The sequence below is a fragment of the Mytilus californianus genome, unplaced genomic scaffold, assembly GCF_021869535.1.
Source record: "Mytilus californianus isolate M0D057914Y unplaced genomic scaffold, xbMytCali1.0.p SCAF_10, whole genome shotgun sequence".
Taxonomy (NCBI): domain Eukaryota; kingdom Metazoa; phylum Mollusca; class Bivalvia; order Mytilida; family Mytilidae; genus Mytilus; species Mytilus californianus.
In genome coordinates, this window is record NW_026262582.1 from 8,697,733 (window position 1) to 8,713,504 (window position 15,772).

The window sequence follows — 15,772 nt, forward strand, 5'->3', positions numbered from 1 at the left end:
TTGAGTGACATAACCTCCATGAGCAATATAAGTGAAATCAATGTTAGTACAATTTCTCCGTCACCAGTTGCAATGTCCTTATTTCAAACGCCTAACTCAAGCAATTCACGGTCACAAGTTGCAGTGTCTCTATTTCAAACGCCTGTTGTTGTTAACAATAAGATTAACATTGAGAGTCCAGTGACTCCTGTGCTTCGGACTATAACTCCAAAACCAGTCAAAAGATCATTGTTAGATGACAGCGGATATATGTCTTCGTCTATATGTCCCAGCCCTATAGCAGTTTCCATAATGCCATCACCAGTGGTCAAGCAAACTGACCATTGCTACAGCAAGACTGTCACAAGTACTCCAAAGCCAAAATCAGCACCATTGGTAAGATATTCTTATAGTTTTTATGTCATTGAATAAGAAGAATAAGAATAAGAATAGTTTTATTTGTCAATCAAGACGCCCATGAAGAGCAGAATAATTAATACAATGTATGATATATACATTTGATTAACATATTGATTTTGTTGATTACAGTGATGAAAAAAATAAAAACAAAAAAAACCAAAAAAACACATTTGTTATGGTCTATAAAGGACTTAAAATCATATATAATGACCTAATTTTTTGGATATGTATGCACAACCCAGTCTTCTTTGTTATTATGGACTGAATAATTTATATCTTATAAAAATAACATACATTTTTATTGTAAATTAATATTTATTTCATTGTATTTTATTCAATATTAAAGAAACGTTGCTTCTGATTCAACAAATCTTGCTTTCAGGTTGAACAGTTTCCATTGTCAGTAATTTAATAAAATGAATATAAATATTAATAACTACTAGTAGCACTGTAGTGTAATCACAAACAACTTACAATGTATACTTTGAAAAATGTTGAAGTGACAAAATTAGCAGAAAACGCCCACCTTTTTTACAATTGTTATTGTATACATTGTACCACTAATATCTTATCAAGGATTATAGGGTAGGTGTCAACGAAACAACCCCTTATAATAACAAAATAATTTAAACTTAATAAATATTGTTAATGTCTAATGTAATTATGAATTAAAATACATGTACATGTATCTTTGCACCTGCCCACATCATTTGAAATGTTAAAATGTATTAACCCAAACATTTAGTTCAACAATTCTACGTGTATGCATGTACATGTAGAATCAAACAATATTGCCAACTTGGACAACTGTAAGCTAAAGTAGTATTCATGTGAACTAATAATTTTTCAGGCTTCAAAGAGTTCTACTAATACTCCAGTAAACCATGAGGGGGCAGATGAAAATGTTACAGTTACAGTACCATCTTTAAGCAAAACTGAAAAAGCACATCTTGCTTCATTACTACATTCTGGTGGATACATCTCACACATTGGAGATCTGTTGTTAAAAAATAAAGATTTTTTGAAACATGTGACAAATTACTTCCAAACTGAAAGTGAGGAGAAAATGAAAATTCTAAATAAAGAAAAACATGGATTTGTTAGTGTTCTGATGAAAAAAACATGTGACAATATGTATGGATTTTCCTGGGACAAAATTTGTGAAGAATTTAAAAGTCAGTTTCCCTTACTTGCAAGCATAGTGGAAGGTATAATGTCTTCTGGGGAGAAGAATAGAGACAAGATATTGCCAAGGATGGGAATGGTGTATGCAGTTTGTGCACAGACAAGACACCACAAGCTAAGCTTAGTGCAGAGGATGATGACTCTATGCCTGTTAGACAACATAGCAGATCAAAAGGTATTGTGATATTATATTATTGGATTGTAAATTGGACAATATGTGTCGGTTCAAAGTTTGTAAAATAAATTTAGAAAAGATTATAATGTTTTTATTACTTTATAAATGTTGAAAGAGCTCGAGCTTTTAAAAATATCTTTTGTTAAATAAAACTCAAAAAGTTTTCTATTTGAATTGTCTTAATTACTGACTTTTTTTCTCAATTATAAATGATACGATGATGTACATTGTATGTAATAAAAATTTCTCTTATAAAAATGATAAACAGATCTTAATAGAAATAAAAAAAGGAAAGCAAAACCAACTACATGTATCATGTGATGTATATATTTCAACCTTTTTCTCAACATGCTCAAATTCATTTTATAGCCTAGGTGATAACTAGTAGATGTAAGTATTGGGTGGTTGTGTGTATAAATGTATTACTTTATTCTGTGTATACGGTACTCTTTTCTTTAGATACAAATGTACATGTATTCGATAGTATAGTTTGTAAGTGCTTCAGTAGTTGGAAAGTTACAAAGCATATATAGCTGTATATTATATGGAACAAGCAAATCATGTTCATATGTACACAATTTATAAATTAAAAGATTAACATGTTTTACAAATGTTCCACTTTTCACCTATAAATGTAATGAAAAGCAACAAAAAAACGTAACCTAAAAAACATCAGTGACTGTACTTACACATGATGTCATTCCCTGCTGGAGCACTTTTGCCTGTAGTATATATCTAGCTGTATGTGTACATGTACTGTTTGTAGTTTATTATTATTTTCAAGTATATCATTGCATGGTTGTGGGACAATTGTATTAATAATGCATTACTTCTATTCTTTATTTCATACATGTGTTAGCCATGTTTAGCCATGCACATTCTTTACTTAGGACTTTTTTAAAAGTTATACGCATACACTGTATATACAATGTATATATATATACATAAGGTCAAAGACATGTTTTTCCCCATCCAGATATCCAACATGAATCATTGAATGTCCTTAAGAAATGAAGAATAAGAATTAATTTACGTGAGCAGTCATTTTATGTCTCTTTTGAATAGGAATTAATTTATACAAGCAATGTGTGTCTTTTAGAATCAGAATATATTTTGTTCAGTATAGAAGGGGAAGAATATGACATGTAAGAGATACTCATCAATGACTTACACTAAAAAAACAGTAAAATTACAGAAAAGCAAAGGAACTGCTCTTTTATTGTTGGTTTTCATCTAAGTCATAATGGTCACAGAGCCTTTAACACTTTTCAGAACATGAAATAATTAAAAATACATGTAGCCTACATGCATGTGGCATTGTGCAATGTAAATGTTTGACAATTCAATGCAAACAAAACATTGTATATGTACATCTAGTGCAAATTCATAAAAGGGGAATGGAATTAAATTTGAAGTTTTTTTTTTATATAACTGCAGTTTTTGTTGTCCTTTACTTTTTATGGTTTTTTCCCATGTGTTACTGTCTTTTGCCCTTTTAGATACATGTGTACATGTGAATTAAGTCGTAAAATTGAAATCTAATTCACACCTTGGCGGCTTGGCCATGTGAAATCTTATAGTTTTAACTTTCTCACCAGGTGATTGCTGATAAGAATTTACCTGTTTCTGCTTACTAATTATGATCAGACTGATAATTACATATGGTAATACTGTACATCAATTTATAAAGAAAAATAAATACTGTCTAATTTTTACTTATTGATGTTAAACAAAAATTTGATACAGATGTCAAATGCAAAACAGACTTAAAAAAGAGTATCATATTTTATCTAAAAATAATCATTATCATGATTATAACTTAAATTTTATAACATATATGGTTTGAAAAGTTTTGATGTATTGTTTCTCTTTATATATCTGAACATTCAATTAGGCAGACATTGATAGTTTTAATATGCTTAAATATATATATAGCTGTATCGATTGTATAGAATTTGAAAAAGCTAAATTATATATATAAATTCTTCTGGCTAGCATACATGTACATGTAAATGTGTACTGAACGACTGCTTAGACAAAGCTCATCATGAACAATGGTCTAGAAATTAAAAAAAATTGAATGCATTTTTTTTACATCGCAAACCACTTGATACATGTATGTGATATACATGTATGTTGAATTCAATTTTTTTTTTAAATGTTTGAAATTTGAAGAAAACCTGTATTACTGATACGCATACACATACTTTATGAGGCCTCCTTATTTTCTACCTTGTCATGGCTCTTAAAAATCTTCCACTGAAGTATGTAAGAAGTACATGTACATGTATTTGAAACAAAAATATTTAACAACAATGACAATCAGAGACATGAATGAAAAGTAACTAAATCAAACTGTGGTAAACATTTTACTTTGACATTAATATAAATTTTGGTGCCATAATTTGATACAGATGTATGTGAACTCCTAATTTCAAACTCTTAACAGTCTATTATAAACCTGCCAAAGGATCATTGACAAGAACTTCATTTTATATTTACAATATGTATAGAATCTGTTGAAAAGGGAAAATTTCATTCATTGCATGCATACACCAGTTCAATAAAAAAAATAATAAATTTATTAGGTGCACATGTGCATGATGTGTATCCATGACCTTATGTACAAATGTTAGTTGTACATTGACATACATGTATTGTGTTGAAGCTGGACTGCTATGTGTAATTCATCAAAACTAGTCAACAGTTGTTGTTATTTACAATGTAATTAAATGATTCAGTAACAATATGCTAATTTTTATGCCCCCGCTGTAGTGGAGGGGGCATTAATTTTTACCCTTGTCCGTCTGTACGTCCCAAATTTGGTTTCCTTTCTTTAACTTTAGTTTGCCTCAACCAAATGTTATGAAACTTATACACAATGCTCATTACTATAAAATACAGATCAAGTGTGAAATTGGGTGGCGTCACTTATATCGTTCTTAAGTTATGCCCCTTTCTAAACATAAAAATTGCTGAATTTTTCGTTTCCGTTCTTTAACTTTTGTTTGCCTCAACCAAATGTTACAGTACTGCCTGTGACATTATCTTATTAATGGTGGCCATAAAAAATATGGTCACCATGATGGCCCTAAATGTCCATCATTATACCTCCTGTTGCTTAATTAATACACAAGGTATTAATCAAAAACTTGTCAATGATAAAGGGAAATCATGACTGCATTGAAGTGTTAAAATTATATAACTTACAGGTAAAGTGTCTCAGGTAAAATATATGTGTTTGTCAAATTTAATAACTTTCTAAAATAAAATGAAATAAAAAAACTAGTAGAACATAAAGCTTCCTAACCTTTTTTTGTAAAAATTTTCTCATCACTGTTTGTTTTATTATGTTATACCTTTTAAATAATTCTGTCAATTAAAGTTATTTTTTATATGTATTTTTAGGCAAGTGAATAACAAATGAATATCATCTTCTAATATAATGCAAACTTTCACCCTGCCTTTTTCCATTAAAAAGGTGTTTCTCAAATTAATTTTCTAAAATCAAAATTGTTTATACTTACTGCATTTAACATTAACAAATGTTTAAGATTATCTTTAGGACTTATTCTATATAAAATTAAGGCAAATCATTATTTCGCTATTGAATAACTACATGTATATTCAAAATAATCATTATAGAAAAATTTAATAATATTTTTATTGTCATATAAACATATTACAATTAAATCAAGTTTCTGACAACAACAAAAAACAACCAAAAACATTATAATGCAAAGAAATAACATTTCTATAAGAAATCAAAACACATGGAAAAAAATTATTAGGTTTCTGCCCTCAGATCTAATGACTTTTTTTTACATGTTCCATGTTATAGAGGTTTATTATTCCTTTTACTTTTTGTTCTTGGTTAAGAATTTATTCATAAGATTCAAGATTTTATTCATAAACTGGTCAGAGACATTATTATGAGAAGGTAAACAATTTGCAAATAGATAATCTCATCTCTAAGTTGTTATGTTAATTTTACAAACAATTCTATCTTTTATAGGAATTTTTATCCACCATTTTCTATTTCTAAATTATGACCACTAATTCTTTACTTAGTGAAGCATTTGAGTTTACTGTTTTCATCATAAGTTTTTATTTTATTTTCAAAAATATTCTTATATTTTTTCTTAAAGTTCATTTTTAATCAAGGCCTTAAAGAATCTAATTCATTCAACTCCCTGCAATTATTAACTTTATCTAAAAGGCCTGAGTTGAGTGAAATATTCTTTGCAAATGGATACCAAGAATATGTATCATGCATATGCCAGTCCTGCAGTTTCGACAATACAATACACAGAACAAAAAGCGATTTAATTAATAGACCATAAAAATGTCACAATCTATATAGAAGTGTACTTCATTTTTTCTGGAGACAAATTTTGCCTGTTAACTGACAAAATTAGCCAAACTGAAGATAACATATTTGATAAGTTTACAATTGTATTTGATAAGTTTACAATTGTTTCAAAATGCAAGACAATTTTTTCTTTAAATAATTTCTTTTCATAAGATTTACTTTATTCAGAGATAAGAACATTTTTCATTATGATTACCATTATGATTAGCATTTATCATGTTTATCAAAATTTGATGATAACTAGGTAGCCATTTGGAAAATTTAAGTCTCTTACTTTAGTGATTGTTCATGCACAACTCCAGTTTTGAGATTTGAAAAATATAAAGATAAAACAAAAATAGTTTATTCCTATACTATATAATGATATTTGTAGTTTTCCTGAAAAATAATCATGATAATAGATTGTACAACTCTGTTGACAAAATTTATTGTAAAAGGATTGATATTCATGATATTGATAATTTTCATTTCTAAGAAACAGGCTTGTTAAATTACTTGCTTCATGGTTCCTTTAAACATATCATTTGCATAATTATAAGTTATAATTAATATTAATTCATTTTATAATGCAAACAAACAATTGAATACCATGTACATATGTGCAATAACTTTTTTTTACTGAAAAAATATTTATTTAAAGGATTCTCTGTTTTGTTTTCTACTCAAGATTCTTTCCAAGCAGAAATTTAAAGATTAAGAAGCAAAAAAACAAATAACATAAAAAAATAAAAACATTAGATAAAAAGGAAAGTATGTAAATTTAAAGACAGAAAAATCAACGATATGAAATAACAAAGACTAAAACAACATTCTATTCTACATTTTCAAGAAAAGGTGAAATGTCAATTTGATAGGAAACCTGAGTTACCTGTACAGTTTAATTTTAATGAAACATACAAGCTGAAAACTTCAACCCTGATTGATTTCAACAGGTAACATAATTAGATAAAACATCAACCTATGTTTTATGACCCCAGTAAATGGCCAACATCTCAAGATTGAATACCCCAATAAATGGCCACCATTCAATGGTGACCATACAAGAGGGTGGACATAACTAAGAGGAAGTCACAGGTTGTACTGTATGAAACTTATACACAATGCTTATTACCATAAAATACAGATCAATTAGAAATTGGATGGCTTCGCTTTTACTGTTCTTGAGTTATGCCCCATTCTAAACATAAAAATTGCTGAATTTTTGGTTTCCATTCTCTTACTTTATTTTTTTTGTATTTCAGATTTATGACCGGTTTCAGCCTGTTGGTGTATGTCTAAGCTATGAGCAGTCACAACACCTTTTGCATGAAGTAGGCCAGTCATACACACAATAACTTGCTGCTGCCATAAATGAGGGCAAAAGATTAAGGATAGTTGGCGACAATGTAAACTATGCTGTTGGCATCAGGGACCAGAGGTCGCATGACAATGGAAAAACACAACACCTTCATCATGCATTTGCTTCCATTGCTTTGATCCATGATGTTGACTTTGCACACCTTTCCTCGGAACGACCACAAAAGCCTTGGACTGATGTAAATGTACAGGATTTGCTCATGAATCAGGATGACTACCAAGCATTAAGACAAGACTATATTAATCAAATTGTAACTGTTGCAAAAAAGCATATTCCATATTTTAAATTCTTGGAAGACATTTCTCTACAGAACCCTATAGCTACAGGTACTATAACCAAGACAAGTGAAAACCCCAAAAAAACTAAGGTCATTCCACTGGAGACTGTTCTTAAAAATGAAATGTACTATTCTGATGTTGTAGACATTTTAGACAGTTATGAAAACATATTGGAGACAACATTCAATGCAGCAGGAAAAGAAGTAACAGATGATGTCAAAATCCACATTGGTGGTGATCAACTTACCCGTGAGAGGTTTTCTGGTGCAAAAGGTTTAAGAGCAGCTGAAAACAATGTGAAAAATCGCTTCGGACACCTGACCCCTGTAACATTTGAAATGTTTCATCTTCTCATGAACTTCTTGCAAGGATTTTTTGACTTTTTGTATAGTGACAAAAGTGCGGGAGACCTTGGGACCCTCAAGTGTGAGATAAATAGAGTAATGAGAAGTCAGGTTGACCAAGATGTTAAAAAGGCTTATGATGCAGATAAAGACTTTGTGATTGCCTTTTTAAATGCATACATTGTTGAACTATTATGTGAACGTTTTGGAATGGAGGACCATCTATCAGTCCCAACCAAAAATATTCCACCAGAATTTTCATCAGTAGAGGAGAAAAAGATATGGATGAATGAGGTGATTGGAAAACTGGTTGATGAAATGGTGTGGCCAAAAAAAATTGAAGATATCCAGGATGATGTTATTGGTAAGCATTAATACATGTAGCTTATAGTATACAATACAACTTGTAATTACTTCCATATTTAAGCATCTGGCTTTCAAATTTTTTGGCTTATAGCATTCCTGATGAAGATTAATCTAGAAAAGCACTTCAACACTAACTTTTATAAAGTGTTAATGTTATATATTTCCTTACTTTTCACATACCTGTATATAAAACATATTTACTTTCACAATCCGACATAGTTATATAAGACTATATATCCCTAAAAAGGAGATGTGGTATGATTGCAAATGAGACAACTATCCACCAAAGATTGAATGAAGTGAATGTAAGCAATTATAGGCAACTGTACAGCCTTCAATTTTGTTTCGTTTTGGTTTCTTTGGACACCAGATTTGTATTGAGATCAAACAAAATACCCTTAAATCCTGTCAATGACTGTATACTGGCATGGGTACCTTAGCTTTAATTGTTTAAAGTTCATTTGCATTTTTAACGGTTGTTTCATATAGTTAAACTTGTGGAATTAATTCTTGGTTAATGTTATTTTCAGAGGATGGGCAGTACCTACCAGTAACATTGAAATTGTCAAATGGAACTGAGATCTCAATTTGTCCCAGAATCAGAACAACCAATAAGAAGTCGGTTGATGAAGGAAGTGACAAGGTTAAGAACTATGGACATTTAGTGTTAGAATTGGGTATGCTGTTTAAAGAGCTGTTGGGTGTTTGCAAATCTCCAGAACGGAATCAAATGTTGAGGTTGTTGAAGCACAGTATGACAGTATTTAAAGCGAGGTCCAATAACAGCAAATATGCTTTGGAAATACACCGCTTTCTGATACAACAAATTTCTACCTTGTCAGAAAAGGAGGCAGCTGAGGTTGTTACAGGAATGTTTGTCAACACCAAAGGAAAGGTGGACAGTTATATCCCTGCTGACTTGCAGATGGAGTATATGGTCAAGACCATAAAAAAACACATAAAACATATGTATTCCAACAAAAGTGAAGCAAACATTGCAAAGCAGACCAGATCCTTATCAGGAATACAAGATTTATCAGAACATTTTGATAAAGCTAGTGGTGTAGTTCATAGATGCAAAAAACACAAAAAAAAGGATTCTGATGGTGATGAGTTATTGATGATTCAAGACTTAAGAAAACTTAGACCATTTTCGTTTCAGTCAGGGAGACTTCATAATGACTTTCCAAACATTAAGAAATCGGTTATTGAATATATGAATGTTGATCATTATCATTCTTGGATAAGATCTAGGATCGTTATCAATGCAAACGACCTAGGCCAATAAATATTCCTGACATATTACATGTACATGTACTGACTGTGCCTACTTCTCTTCAGCATTAATATATTGTACCTAAACATTTGTACATTTTTAGCTCACCTGACCCGAAGGGTCAAGTGAGCTTTTCTCATCACTTGGCGTCCGTCGTCCGTCGTCCGTCGTCGTCGTCGTCGACGTCGTCGTCGTCGTCGTCGTCGTCGTCCGTCGTCGTTAGCTTTTTACAAAAATCTTCTCCTCTGAAACCACTGGGCCAAATTTAACCAAACTTGGCCACATTCATCATTAGGGTATCTAGTTTAAAAAATGTGTCCGATGACCCCGCCAATCAACCAAGATTGCCGCCATGGCTAAAAATAGAACATAGGGATAAAATGTAGATTTTGGCTTATATCTCTGAAACCAAAGCATTTAGAGGTAATCTGACATGGGGGTAAAACTGATTATCAGGTCAAGATCTATCTGCCCTGAAATTTTCAGACAAATCTGACAACCTGTTGTTGGGTTGCTGCCCCTGAATTGGTAATTTTAAGGAAATTTTGCAGTTTTTGGTTATTATCTTGAATATTATTATAGATAGAGATAAACTGTAAACAGCAATAATGTTCAGCAAAGTAAGATCTACAAATAAGTTGTCATGACCAAAATTGTCAGTCGACCCCTTTAGGAGTTATTGCCCTTAATAATCAATTTTTAACAATTTTTTGATAATTTTTGTAATCTTTTACAAAAATCTTCTTCTCTGAAACTACTGATACAAATTTAACCATACTTGGCCATAATCATTATTAGGGTATCTAGTTTTAAAATTTGTCCGATGACCCCGCCAACTAACCAAGATGGCCGCCATGGCTAAAAATAGAACATAGGGGTAAAATGCAGTTTTTGGTTTATATCTCTGAAACTAAAGCATTTAGAGCAAATCTGACAGGTGGCAAAAATGTTCATCAGATTTAGATTTATCTGCCCTGAAATTTTCAGACAAATCCGACGACCCGTTGTTGGGTTGCTGACCCTGAGTTAGTAATTTTACAAAAATTTGGCAGTTTTTTGTTATTATCTTAGATATCATTATAATAGCTAATATCTAATACTATTAATTATGATTTTAACCTTATTTTACATGATTTCCAAAGCATCAGTAAATACAGGTGAGCGACACAGGCTCTTGAGAGCCTCTAGTTTATATAGGTCAAATATTGCTGTCTTTGTTACTTTTTATAAGTGTAAACATGGTATGCAATTTCACTGAAATATTACTCTCTGTAGTGCTGCATAAGTTTTTCTCAATAATGCTACATAAGCTTTTTAAATGTTTCTCAATGTTGTGCTTGGTAAATGTTTCTCAATGTAGGGCTTGATAAGTGTATCTCAATTTTGTGCTTGATAAGAGTATCTCAATGTTGTTCTTGAAAAATGTATCTCAATGTTGTGCTTGGTAAATGTTTCTCAATGTAGTGCTTGATAAATTTTTCTCAATGTAGTGCTTGATAAATGTTTCTCAATGTAGTGCTTGATCAGTTTAAACAGTGTAGTGCTGCATTAATTTTATTTTTAAAGGAACACTGCTAATGCAATTGATTTATCCACAATAAATGACACAATTGATAAATAATATAGATATATTAAAGTTAGGCCTGTGTTTAATCAGTTAATCAATTGCAATTTGAGTTTTTACCACTTTTTTTGTGAATTTACGTGTCATTCTGAAAGTTTTAACCCAATCTTGACTTTTAATTATTATGGTTAAACATTTGTTTAAGGGTGGCCAAAAAACTCAGTATGTCAACTTTGTCCACTGTTATTGTACATACATGTAAATAATTTTTTTTGGATCTGTATTGCTTTTGAAATTTGTATATTTATGTTGACTGCATATGAATCCATTGTTTCACAAAGTTTTTTTTTGTTGCTCATGTTGAATATGTTTTTCTGAATGAAATGAATAAAATTATTAAATGATAATTTGTGCTGTACATACATCTTCAACGTATGCCATAATAAATATATTCCTAGATTCTGTATAGTTTTGTTACTAATTATTTTTTAAAAACTGACAGACAGAAGTGAATTTAGGAATTTATTTATGATGGCCTAGCTAATGATTATGAATACACATCTATTTCCATATAAAAATATGTTGTATGGTTAGATTGCCAATGAGACAATTTTCCAATATGTCAATAAAAACAAAACAATAAAATTAAAGATTGCCCAGTAACACGTTATGGTTTCCATGTGACCTGCAACAATAAGCAAAAACAAGTTGGTATTGTAAGTTATAAAAGACCCTTGAAATAAAAAAAATCTGAAATGATTCTACAGAGAACAAAAGAAAACCATTGAATTAAAGAATCCTGGCTCTTGATGTGAAAATCAGTATGAAAGGGACGATTGATTAAATCAGGACTATGCACAAAAACAAATAACCGAAAGGTAAACGCCAAAGTTAGTTCAAAGCCCAATTTCAACAAATAAACCATGTTCTCAAAGACTAAACATCTAAAATGTCCATCATTACACTGCTATAGATTTAGGGATTAATTACTGCTTGCTTAATGTAGCAATTATTTCATGCATATTCATGACAATACAGATTTAATTAAGTGTAAAGACACAATGCAAGCAGTCTCATAAATGCAGGAATCAGGATACATATATATTTGCTACAAGTCATTCCCTAAGTGCTTTTTAAGCAGCATTGGGTGCGTCTTGGTACATGTATGTACATTTGAACGAGTCCATTTCATACACAATACAGATAAGAAAGGACCCTGGTTAAACACTTTTCAGGACCTCACGTACTGCTACCCATAATATTTATTATTCACTTGGTCTAGTCCTGAATATGCACGAAGGGTATGACCCTGTGGCTGTTCGACCACTTTTAAGCCCTAACTGTCATATTTATTTTTCACTTGTTCTAGTCCTGAATATAGATGAAATGTTTGCCACTGGACAAAAAGAAAACAATCAATCAAAAGAGAATAAATAGAATCATCAAAAATTCTTAACAGTACACAGACAACACTAACTACCATTTCCTCTGAAAAAACAGACACACAAACCACCACATGCTCCCCATAGCCAGACAAGGTATAGGCACCCAATGTGAAATCCCCAAAATTAATACAAAGAACAACACATGGAAATCAATTGAAGTCTGAGTGATAACATTCATTATACAAATTACATTCTGTATTTAGTATTTAATAAATATATATTATGGCATGTGAAAGAAATTGAGAGTATTTATTCATGCGTATGTATATCATGTATATGAGCGTCCTGGAACTTACAAAAAAACAATTCACTGAAAATATATAAAAATCTTTGGTTTTTGAAAGGTCATTTATATTTTTCATGTAGTTCATATCAAAGAAATGCTGTCCAGACAATGTATATGAATATAGTTGTTTAAGAAGAATGCTTAGCATGTCCAATAATCACAGCAATGTTCTCCGCATATTGGTGTTTTAAGTAAGGAAACAATTCCAGAATCTGTTGTACTGTCTCTAGACGTTCTCTAGAACTGCAGATTTTTTCAATCAGATCAAGGGACAGTCCTGTTGATGGAATATTGTTTGGCATTTCTGTAATTTCGCTTTCAGCCTTGAACTATTGAAACAATAAAGACCTTAACACTTCTTTATTGTCAGTTTCAAGCTTCATTTTCTTTGATTTTTTCGGTAATTCCTCAGTCATGTCAGTTTCTAGTAAAGGTTCATAGCAAAGTAAACAGTCACAATGTTTCTCACAGTTATCACAACAGTCGTGACCATCAACCTTTCTGGCAAACTCACTTCCAAAATATTTGCATAAATTTTCCCACCTACAATCTGTTGTCATAACAAAGTCTCTAACTTCCTGATCAACAGGCATATTTTTTCCTAGATCGTACTTGTTGTAGTAAAGTGTTGCTGTTGAAAAAATTCCATCTCTGCCTGCTCGTCCAACTTCCTGAAGATATGCTGAAAAGAAAGCAAAAGATTAGTAACATTCAAATATACTACAATACATGTGTACATGCATCCATTAACACAAAAACACTACAATAAATTATTTTAGTGGGGGGGGGGGGGGGGGTCTGAAGAGATACAATGGCAAGTGACTCCTTAATGAAAAAGGTAGGTACATGTATCTGATATATTATCATTAGTGTGAATCAATTTTATGGTCTCCTCTTCTCTGTGAATATTGCATACATGTACATGTACATGCATGACTTGTATGAATATATTATTCAAAGGAAATATACTGAATAGGTTTGTTTCAGTTGTTTTATATTTGTCATTTCTGGACCTTTTATAACTGACTATGCAGTATGGATTTTGCTCATTGTTGAAGATCGCACGGTGACTTGTAATTGTTTTTTTATTCATGTGTTTGTCACTTGGCCTCGGGTGGAGAGTTGTCTCATTGGCAATTATACTACATTTCCTTATTTTTACATTCTAGCACATCAACTTACTTTCCAAAGAGCTAGGAACCCCATAGTGTACCACTTGTCTTATATCAGGAGCATCAGTACCCATGCTATAGGCTTCTGTTGCAAACAGGAGACGTAGACTACCACAATTCATCTGCTCAACAACTTCTGCTTTAAACTGTGAAATAATTAATAATTACTTAAATTATAATACATATCATGACATAATCAGACATCAATTTAACAAAATTTATTATAAAAAATGAGCTTTCAGGCTACATGTAGTTTGCATATCATGCACATACTTATCGAAAATGTTAAAAAAGAACAAAGTAATCCATATTCGTAATCATACAACGAATACATGTATATACATCTGCTCACATTTGATGAAATAATTGCCAAGATTAAAAAGGGCGCAGGAAATTTTTTCTTTGCTGAATATTCATTTTCATCAGTCATGTCAGTAACTAGTTCAGCTTGTTATTATTTTTGTGGTCGACAAAAATTTACTATTACGTGTACTCATTTATTTCCTACAGTATAATTCTTTTGAAGAATATCTATTTTCACCCTGTCTTTGAAAAGATTATCAGTTCTCAACGGGTCAGGATAATATTTTCAAATTCTACCCCTCCCCCTTTCTTAATATCAAACAGTTGTCCCCTAAATACTTTTTAGGTCTAAAATCACCTTTTCTGTACATGGTGCATGGTACTGGGAAACAATTGTCTTAACTTCCTCACAAACTGAAGTCCCATCTTCCTCTGGCTTCATGGTCAATTGGTAGCCTTCTGCACACCACTTTAACTTTGAATAGACTACAGTTTTCGGAAATTTGTCTTTGTTTTTCCTCAGATCACTGATGAGTGGACTGATTACTGTCCTGAATGAGTCCAGAGTATTCTGTGGTGGCCTTTTTTCACACAGCAATTTAATATTGTCTCTAACAATTGATGATTTAACAACATGAACTTTTTTCAAACATAGGGATTTTTCAATTGTTTCACACGTCTTTTGTGTTGCAGTTCCAGTCAATGCTAATACTCGGGAAAGAGGAAAGACTAATCTGAGCTGTGAAATCTTTTTGTAGTCTGTTCTGAAATCATTTCCCCATTTTTCAATACAATGTGCTTCATCTACTATGATGTAAGTCACCTTCTCTTGCCAACAAGAGTTCTTGAAAATGTCAAATACTGTCTTGTTAAGTATGTGCTCAGGATGTCCTATTACAAAGCGATAATTTGACTGTCTAAATCTGCAGACATCACACACACAATGTTCTTCACTGTTTATACCAAGATCACATTGGTTCTCCTTCAATTTCTCTATAAATCCCATTGTTATACAAACAGCGTCTTTCCCATACCTTTGTAATTGTTCAGTTATGATTGGATTTAATGGACTTACTATCAAAACTGTCGGTATCTGCTTGTAATTTTGATATGACAAAGTTTCAAAAATTAAGGATTTTCCATATCCAGTGCGAAGACACGCAATTATGTCACTTTCCTTTAATAAATTTATGCAATCTGCTTGTTTAGGCTTATGAAAGTTATATTCAGTTTGTCTTTTCATGTTTATG

The 15,772-nt window shown here is 31.5% G+C and overlaps 2 protein-coding genes across 2 annotated transcripts; one reads left to right on the forward strand and one right to left on the reverse strand.

Annotated features, from left to right (window-relative positions):
* The first annotated feature begins 346 nt into the window (after positions 1 to 346).
* Positions 347 to 9,764, forward strand: LOC127718662 (uncharacterized). The gene is made up of 5 exons (XM_052224713.1): positions 347 to 375; positions 1,250 to 1,759; positions 2,129 to 2,149; positions 7,373 to 8,474; positions 9,007 to 9,764. The coding sequence occupies exons 4-5, from the start codon at positions 7,688 to 7,690 to the stop codon at positions 9,762 to 9,764; spliced, it is 1,545 nt and encodes a 514-aa protein (XP_052080673.1). The 5' UTR covers positions 347 to 375; positions 1,250 to 1,759; positions 2,129 to 2,149; positions 7,373 to 7,687.
* A 3,612-nt stretch (positions 9,765 to 13,376) lies between these two features.
* Positions 13,377 to 15,528, reverse strand: LOC127718663 (uncharacterized). The gene is made up of 3 exons (XM_052224715.1): positions 14,881 to 15,528; positions 14,230 to 14,365; positions 13,377 to 13,729 (listed from the first exon to the last, which is right to left on the reverse strand). Exons 1-3 carry the CDS (start codon positions 15,526 to 15,528, stop codon positions 13,377 to 13,379), a joined length of 1,137 nt encoding a protein of 378 aa, XP_052080675.1.
* Between the last annotated feature and the right edge of the window lie 244 nt (positions 15,529 to 15,772).